Source organism: Seriola lalandi, unplaced genomic scaffold (genome assembly GCF_002814215.2).
Source record: "Seriola lalandi dorsalis isolate HSWRI2012SDOR001 ecotype SW California unplaced genomic scaffold, Sedor1 jcf7180002054582, whole genome shotgun sequence".
Classification (NCBI taxonomy): domain Eukaryota; kingdom Metazoa; phylum Chordata; class Actinopteri; order Carangiformes; family Carangidae; genus Seriola; species Seriola lalandi.
The window spans coordinates 673,452-682,709 of record NW_019525135.1 but is presented as its reverse complement, the minus strand read 5'-3'; the positions used below and the strand labels follow the sequence as shown (position 1 = coordinate 682,709).

Here is a 9,258-nt window from a genome sequence, read left to right as displayed (position 1 = left end):
GTCAATTATAAAAACAGTTGCCAATTCATCTGCTGATCAGCTCTGAATTCTGTTCTTCTTCTGATTGGCTGTCTGCATTGCAGAAGCAGTGAGGGAGGTGGTTTGCTGTCGCCTACTGCCGGCCTGGCTGTTTCGGCTGGATGGTAATGTCATAGAGTTGCTCCACAGGCTGGATGTAGAGAACTGTGCCCAAACAGCTCTAGACACACTGAAAGCCATCTTGAAAAACAAACCTACTGAGGAACTGCTGCAGGACAGAGTACAGCTCGACAACAGGTACACTCACATACTTCAAATTCTGTCTCTCTGGCTCTCTAATGTGACATAGCTGATAAAATGTATGAGGCTAGAGATTTATTATGTGTGTTTTTTAATAGGAAGCTGGTCCCAGGCGACTCTCTGACCTGTGAGAATGTGCTTTACTGGAGAGCTCTGTGTGAGTTTATCAAGGCTAAAGGCGATGAAGGTGATGAAATGCTGGAGCAAGTGTTGCCAGACGCTGCCACTTACGCTGACTACCTCTATGGGTGAGAGAAGAAACAGATTCACTGGATTATATTCATAGTTTTCTTGCTGTCAGCTGTGTGTTTTGTCCCTACTGCAGAGTAAATTGCAAAGCAGTAAATTGATCAGTAATAATAGGCTATATAGAATGATATATTCTTGTAGTCAACATAGTACTAACCATCTAAAGCAGCTATAATTGATATTTTATAGTAATAATAATGATAATTTAACTCAAAAAACAATTTGATAATGTGAAACCTACAGAGAATTATCACCTGAATGTTCAGCGCCCCTCTGCTTTATGGAGCTTTTTATGGAGTGAGATTCAGCTCGTTGTTTAGCTGTGCAGAGCATTTAGCAGCTAATGATCCACATGGATCCATCTTTTAGAGCTAAAACAGTGAATATTTGTCTTGCCAGGTGTACATATGTGCAAATAAGCAATTGTTTGCTTACAGGTTTGCCCCATTAACTTAAATGGTGATGATGTTATGTTCCCAACTTGTTTCTTCTGCCCACAGAATCAGTTATTGCAGGTTTAAATATAGTTTAAATCATTTTGTGATGCTCAGAGGAACTAACTCACTTGCCATAACCATGTTGTAACTCCAGGTATCTGAAGGCATGCCCCGTGTTCTCAGAGGAGCACCTTCTGTATGTAACTGTGTGGCTAACTCAAGTCTAATATAACTGCTTTGAAAGTGTGGCTGACTAATGGCTAAAATTTTAACCTAATTATGAAGTAATGCCCTTTGTAAATGTGACCAGTGTGACATTTATTTATATATATATATATATATAAAAAGGACCTCATCCCTAGAACGACTTATTTTGATGCTCAGTGCTCTTGTAAGTCAGAGTGTTTTTATTTACAACATCAAAGCTAGCTACTTCAAAAACAGCTGTGATCAAGTGAACAGTGCCTCAGAGTCCCAACAGACTGAACTATAACTACTTTATAATTTAGCTGAACACCCTCACACTCAATATTAGATTGCTCTTATTACACAGACACACCTTTTGAATTTGTTGTAATGTTTTATTCTTATAGATCTAGTTTTGCCTTTGATGTGAAAAGCAGAGTATTTATCTGGAAGACTGGTCATTGTGATTAAGATTAAAAAAAGAATTTTATTTTAACAACGCTGTCTTTGATCTTCAACGCACTACATACTGGATATGATCTTATATTGACTTCAAAATGTTACTTATAGCATGAATCACAGAGTGCCTTCCACACATATTTTTAAATCCCAGGACTCAATTGTTGTTCTTCGTGTGCATTGCTGTTGGAGTAATCTGCTGTTTTATCTCCTGCCTAATGTGTGTGATGCTGTCATGTGAATAAAGTAGCTGTATTTATGTGGCATGCTTAACATTTATATGCTCATTAAATACATTTATTTTTTTCTTTTAAAAAGGTTTGTATGAATCATTCAGTGTCTGGCTGATTGCTGATACAGCTGTGTGTAGTGATTGCTTGTTAGTAGTGCAGGTGCAGTGTTCAGCTACAGTATTGCATTTTATATGGTTGTGATATTCTGTTTTGTACCACTTTTTTTGCTGTCACTGAGTGTATAGCAGAATAATATCTAATTTGTGCTCTGACAGCTGTTGTTACCTCTCAGATGTTTGACTCTTGACTCTGACTGTTGTAGATATCTGAGGGCAGTGCCTGTGCTGTCAGAGGAGCAGAGGGCTGACTTCAACCAGCTGGAGCTGGTCATGACCAAAGAGTTCATCTCTCAACAGCTCATCTATCTCATCGGATGTTTGGACACAAATGAGGAGGGCGGCAGGTAAGATGAGAGTCAGGGTTATGTTGGTAAAATGAATAACAGATGGTTGAAAAAATTAGGAGGGAAAAGCCAGCTGTCACAGAGAGGAGAGGGATGTGATATCATTTAAATATGGGGATAGTGGCACAGATAGTCTTTTTAGGAAGAAATTTATAGTGTGTCTTGCACCACTGCACACTGGCCAAACACATTGTGAAGTAAGCGTGTATGTCAGGTTCTTCTGAAAGCACAGTCCTTGTTTTTATGCATCAAAGGTTTATCTGAACCTACCTAATATGAGGCTTCAGTACTCTGAGTTAATCGGATCAAATGGGCATCTTCTGCTTGTCTAATGCTTTTTCTCTGCTGAGCTGCAGTGAAAGGTGAGTTACCAAAACAGGGAAATTTGTACTAATAAGGCTGTAACTTTTGAAGCTATCCATTTAGTTTGTCTAATTTGTTTAGGCTCTTATTAAATTCAGATAAACTTTGGACTGTCATTTTGCACAAAATGTGGACGGTGAATTGTGAGCCTATCCTTTGTCTGAACACCATTTTGAATATGGTTTGTCTTAGTTTGAATATGTGAGATTCCTTCAATTTAATGTAATTTCATATATGAGTTAATCTAGTTTGGTAAGAGATTCATAGTGTCAGTTATTTTATAAATTCAATTTATTGTCCGGCTTTATTTTATTTTGTTCTGATTATCTTTCAGGGCAAATGTTTTGTCCAGTTTCCTATTATTATTATTATTATTATTATTATTATTATTATTATTATGATTATTATCATAATCATAATCATTATTGTTATTATCATCCGTTTGTTATGGTGTTCTTCTTCATTATTTTGTTTGTCTTTGTAGGAAGCGTGTGTTGGCTGTTCTGCAGGAGATGTTGGCTCTTCCACAGACCCCCTCCTCCCTGGTCTCCCTGCTCACTGAGAAACTCCTCGCCCTCCGCCCTGACGACCACAGATGCATTCAGACTGTAAGTTATAGTTTACACTTAAATCTGAATTTTTCAGATTTTGCTGTAAATCCTGTGCTCATTTAATCCAGACTGAACGTCTTTTCCACACACAAAGGGAAATGCATATATTGATGATCTTCATGAATTTACTTGACAGACCAATCAGAGAGAACTTAAAATATGAAGCTGAAATTATTCAGCAATGTTTCCAGATTGGGTTGGGGGGTGGTGGTGGTGGTGTGTGATTCTTTTCATGGAAGCATGTATTAAACCGTCCTTTGCTACTAAAGGTCCTTTGTTTGAAATGTCACAAAATTAAACAGATTTTCCATTCAGTGGTGGTACCATTACCACAGAGAATGATGTCTAAATGAGCAGACTCTGTTGCGCAGGTGGCAGAAATCATCTCAGATGTGAGGGAGCCCATCATGGAGGCTAGTCAGCCAGTGGATGAGAATAAGAGCCGCCGGCAGCAGATCCAGGTGGGCAACACTCTGTCAACTGAAAGCACCCAGAGGCAATTAGATTTTGTAATTCCTCACTGTTTTTTGTATTGATGAAAAGCACCGCACTAGTTTTCATTTAGTAGAAAAGTTTGAATTATTAAGTGACAAAGATTGATTGTTACAGAAGGATATTCAGGTTTCTTATATCAAGAACATGTTTACTGATAATTAAATCTTACAAAGTTTTGTTCCTCACTAACTAACATAACTATATTTGTATACATACAGTATATGAATACAGTGTATTTAAATACTGACATTCAGATACCCTAAATTAAGATTTCTAACTCATAATTTTTGTCGAGTTCTAACTCTCCTCTGATCTGTGTTGATCTACATTATGTGCTCTATTTATATTCCTTCTTTGTCTGTATTTGTTCAACCTGTCAACCTCCATCTGGCTTGTATTTGGAGGCATAGCATGTGTTAACAAGTGGGGTGGAAGGTGCACATCATTTACGCCAGTCCGGGCTTTGCCTGGTGTATCCAGGTTCATTAGTTTTCCGTTTCTTTATCAGTTTTCTTCACCACATTTTTCCTTACTTGAGAGAGACAGAGCCAGTTCCTGACCAGCCTATTTTTGTTTCTTACCAAGGAACAAAAAAGCACAGAGGGATTGTCTCAGAGTCTTGAGCTTCAGTCATGACTGTCAGTCCATCTACTCTCCAGCTAGCCTTGAAAGTATGTCTTTGAGGCCAAACTGCTGCAGATGAGGTGAATCCTAGCCCAGGTGTTTAGCTTCCATTCTGTCAGTGCACCTGCTCTCTTTCTCCCTCTCTCCTTTTTTCAGTGAATAAGAGCAAAGAACCCTCTTGGGGGTTGTAACCTGGCCCAGAGCCTCAGCTGTTGTTGTTTTTCCTGTTAGAGGAGATGCAGTCGCCTGTCTCAACAGTCAAGAACCCTCTGGAGTGCATTTCAGCTAAGGAATGACTCTCACCTTTTCTCCCCCTCCTCCCATCCAGCTAGCAGAGGTGAAGGTCCGTATCTTGGAGGCTAAACAAACCCTGGAGGACTGTATCACTGCCCAGGAGTTCAGCCGTGCAGCAGAGCTAAAGGACTCCATCACAGAGTTTGAGAACCACAGGAACCAGATCATCCAGGAAATTGCACAGAGCAGCCAGCCGACAGACAAGGAGAGCCGCACTGAGAAGGTACATGGCCAAATGGGAAGCTCTGTCTCTGTGTCTTTCCATGTCTTTAAACCTCAATAGTGAGCAATTTTCCTTCTGGAATAAAAAAAACAAAAAAAAAGGGAAAGGCCTTAATTGTGTGTTTTTGTTTTCTGTGTTTTAGAATGACCCAGAGACTCTTCTGAGGTGTTTAACAATGTGTGCTGAACTGCTGAAGCAGATGAACATCACGACTCGAATTGGTCCAACCATAAGTGCCCTAATGTCCTCACTGGTAAATATCCACACACTGCACCTCATCATTTCTTCCACTTACTGAATGTTACCATAAATGTATAGATCACAAGCTCCAACTGGATCTGCTATGCTACCCATAGTTTTGGTTAGCATATACTGTGTTGTCTACCAAAGACTTATCTCAGCTTCTTTAGTGCGAGTGAACGCAGTGTCTGCTGCACATCTCTTTCAAATTTATTTAAATGTCTGCATTCCCTCTACTGACAGGGCACTTAACATGAAAAATTTAATGATATACTTTTTCTCCACTGTGTGCTTGTATAAAATGGTCCACTTTTACAATGTTGTTGCACCTGCATTTCTAATTTTCTACTTGCTTTTAGGGATGCCAACCAAATGAAACCTTTGAATCATCTATGATGATTTGCTTATTGCCTGTTTGTCATGTCAAGCTGGTGAAATCAAATCAGTCAGAAGTTGGTTGAAGTCAGTATTTCTCTCTCTGTCAGGTCCTGCCCAGTATTGCAAATGCTCACCCTGGGGTCCGCAACATGGCTGTGGTGTGTCTGGGAACATGCACTCTACACAGCAAGGAGCTGGCCAAAACCCACATGGTCCTGCTGCTACAAGTAATACTATATAAATGTCTCATCTTCCTATAATTAATTTGCATACTTATACTTATATAAACAGGCAACATGTTAGACAGTCAGTGAACCCAAAGTTTCATATTTAAACCAGATGTTGTATCCTCCTGTGTATTTTGGTCTAGTTTAGAGACTTCAGCTGCACCAGTACATTAGAGAATGTACTTAAACTTGTCATACTTAAGAGACATTTGAAACTTGCATTTAATAAACTAAACAGCAACATGTCTGTCTAGAAACGGCACCCTCAAGCTAATCCAGTGATCCACAGGGCTGAGGTCTTTTTAATTACTCCGTAGCTAATAAAAAACAAACCTGCATAAGTAAGTACTACAAGGGCTAAGTGGAAAAATATGTTTTTGCGATTTTGGTTTCGCTGGCCCTAAAACTCGCTCCTAACATATATTTTCTACTGCTAGTACTAAAATTGTGTGTGTGTTTGTTTTCAGATTGCCCAGCTGGATGAGGTAAAGATCCGAATCAGTGCTCTGCGGGCCATCATTGACCTGCTGCTGCTGTTCAGCTTCCAGCTGCTCTCTGAAACAGCTGCCACTCAGACAGCCCTGCCCTCCGAGTCACCAGACAGACAAGAGGAGGACGCACCACCAGTGGCCGAGGAGAAGGGAGAGGTATCGGAGGACACAGCGCAGAGTATCCTTGTGATGCTTTCAGAGTTCCTGGACAGTGAGGTGAGCTATTTCATGAACAGAGGTATGCGTTTAGTTTTTCTGGGAGTAAAATAGGTGAAGAAGTTTTATCAAGGTATTTGTGTGTTCAAAACTTTCAGGTGTCTGACCTGCGTACAGAAACAGCAGAGGGCCTGGCCAAACTTATGTACACCGGCCGCATCTCCAGTGCCAAGATGTTGTCCCGTCTGGTGTTGCTGTGGTACAACCCTGTCACTGAGGACGACACCCGCCTACGACACTGCCTCGGCGTCTTCTTCCAACTCTACGCCCGCGAGAGCAGGTCTCACGTGTTCTCATGCACCAAACAATGCAATGAGCTATGTGGTTAATTTATTGTGCATCATGTATCATGTATACAGTATTACCCATCCTCCTGTTATTAGTATCATGACTTGCCTAGCTGAGGTTATTAGTTATGCAATACAAACTAATATGGAGTTGGTCTTGTGGTGTATTAGGGCCCGCCAGGAGGTTGTGGAGGAGAGTTTCCTTCTGACTGTACGGACTCTGATGAATGCCCCAGCCTCCTCTCCTCTAGCTGAGGTGGATATTAACAATGTAGTCGAGCTGCTCGTGGAGCTGACCCGCCCCAGTGCACTTATTAAACCCTCAGCTAACACAGAGGTAAGAAACATCCACTGAGACTAATGTGTTGTTTATTGTTTATTAGTAGTCATGTTTTTATTGGCTCACTGAAACTTCTGATCATATTGCCTTTTATTCCCACAAATACATATTAATTTCTTCAACACAGATGAAGTCTTCAAATTGTTCTCTTCTGAATGCTTCAGTTCAGTTTAAAGCATGCAGAGCTTTAATTCACAATTGTTTGAGTAAGCTGTTTACAATTTAGATAACAGCTCAACAAGGCAAAAACTAATCGAATGTATTGGATGCATGTCTTTAGGAGGTGTGTGTCCATGACTATTTGGCGGTTCGTATGTGTGGGGAGATGCTGAAGGACCCTACAGCCCCTGAGGTTCGTCTCTATGCCAAGACTCTAAGCAACCTGGAGCTCAGCAGAGACGAGACTGTGAGAAAAGACCTGCAGACATTGCTGCAACAGCTTGTACAGGTATACACAGACATACAGTTAAAAACAAGCCATTCCTACGGTTACATATACCTATATACCGAGGGCTGCAGCTTTTGGACCAACAGTCTAAAAGCCAAAAATACTGTTTACTATCATATAAAACAGAAAAGGACAAAATTTTCACAATCGAGAAGTTGGAACCAGAGAATATTACTCAATTGTTATAATATCAACTTTTTGTGTCAATAGAATACTAGATAAATTGACTAATTGTTGCACCTTTACATGCATTTATACCTGTCCTGTGAAATGTTTAATTTCTCCATTTTCTGTTGTCCTTTTCTCCAGGTGGTGAGGGATCGTGTCTGTCTCCGCGCTCTGGAGAAGATGGTTAATCAGCTGGTGGACTCAAAAGAACAAGCTGAGCTCCTTAGTGCCAGCGCACTACAACCACTGGATGTCAATGCAGATGGTACATAAGCAAACATAGTGACAATCTGTATAAAAGACCCCCTCACATCCCGCTGAGCATCCGTAACAAATGTTACCTTCTCGGTGCCTGTGTCTAAGTAGATTTACACTACATATGTTTGCGACAACTCCTCCTGTAAAAGGATTATGTCTTATTAGCACAGTATTTCCTCTAGGATTACGACCCCCCCCTCCACCCACTTGTGCTCCTAAGTTGAAAAATTTAGGAGCGCAAAATAATAATTTTCCTTAATGAAGGGATATGAGGAGACATTAACAAGACACATTATTTCATTTGTATGACTACAAAAGGCAGAGAGGAATGGCAAAAATAAGAATTTTCTGTCTGTTTCCACAGAGGCTGCAACAGAAGATCCATCTAAATCTGCCAAGAGAGCTAAAAGAGGTAATGCAGGTTCTGTATACTCATCTAAATCTGCAGTTGTTGTTAGTGCCTGTGTATTTTTAGAGCTCTTCTTGTCTACCTGAGAGGAGGACTTGACTCAGCGCTGTGAGGTAACCTGAGTGTTTGTGTGCACAGGTCAGAGGAAAGTCTGCACAGCTAAAGGAGGCAGAAAGCCAAGCAGGAGGGCAGAGTCATCAGAGGAGAGGTGAGTCTTTTCCGTTATTCCCGTCAATGTGTAGGGAAACGTGGTGGCTGAAGCCATCCTGCATGATTTGATACCACTACTTCATTTTCACATTTCTCACATTTAGCTTGTTGTGTTCAATTTTTGTTTTGGCTACAGTGATGGAGAAAATGTTCCTGAGTCAGTTCCTGTGGTGCGTCCATCACGGAGGGCCAAAACGGCAGCTCTTGAGAAAACAAAGCTGGATCTCAACACCCTCATCAACCAGGAGGCAAATCTGTCATAGAAGTCAGGTTATGAACAATCAATGCAAAAATGAAAATTGAAATTAGTTACTTTTAACTAACCAGGATTCAAGTACTCCAGTGTAACATTATTCATAAATACTTTTCTTTTGTCAACATCTAGTAAAACTGATGTCAATAAATGTAACTGATGCTCACACATCATCACATCGTCACCCCTTCATATGTAGTCGTATTTCCTCTTACGTTGTTATTTTAATCATTAAAGTAAGATGTATGTCAATAAAGCTTGCCCTCTTCATTATCACAAAACCAGATCAGTGGCAGCCCCCAATCTTTTTGGTTCAGTATGGACCCTACTCATTTGCCAATGTAAAATTGATAGGTTGGGGGTGATCAATATGACCCCAACAGTACGTTAGGGAGGGGATGGGAGGGGGGGATATGA

At 40.5% G+C, this 9,258-nt stretch overlaps 1 protein-coding gene across 1 annotated transcript in view; it reads left to right on the top strand.

Moving 5' to 3' along the window:
* The window catches only part of ncapg (non-SMC condensin I complex, subunit G), a 12,513-nt gene extending 3,388 nt beyond the window's left edge, over window positions 1-9,125 (top strand). Inside the window, exons 7-22 of the mRNA XM_023418546.2 lie at window positions 84-276; window positions 378-527; window positions 2,166-2,306; window positions 3,154-3,277; window positions 3,652-3,741; window positions 4,728-4,916; window positions 5,059-5,169; window positions 5,642-5,761; window positions 6,229-6,468; window positions 6,567-6,748; window positions 6,927-7,092; window positions 7,376-7,543; window positions 7,853-7,976; window positions 8,334-8,381; window positions 8,517-8,586; window positions 8,725-9,125. Coding sequence (XP_023274314.1) covers window positions 84-276; window positions 378-527; window positions 2,166-2,306; window positions 3,154-3,277; window positions 3,652-3,741; window positions 4,728-4,916; window positions 5,059-5,169; window positions 5,642-5,761; window positions 6,229-6,468; window positions 6,567-6,748; window positions 6,927-7,092; window positions 7,376-7,543; window positions 7,853-7,976; window positions 8,334-8,381; window positions 8,517-8,586; window positions 8,725-8,851 — 2,243 coding nt within the window. The 3' untranslated portion in view covers window positions 8,852-9,125. The remainder of the gene's footprint in view (window positions 1-83; window positions 277-377; window positions 528-2,165; window positions 2,307-3,153; window positions 3,278-3,651; window positions 3,742-4,727; window positions 4,917-5,058; window positions 5,170-5,641; window positions 5,762-6,228; window positions 6,469-6,566; window positions 6,749-6,926; window positions 7,093-7,375; window positions 7,544-7,852; window positions 7,977-8,333; window positions 8,382-8,516; window positions 8,587-8,724) is intronic.
* Window positions 9,126-9,258: the final 133 nt, after the last annotated feature.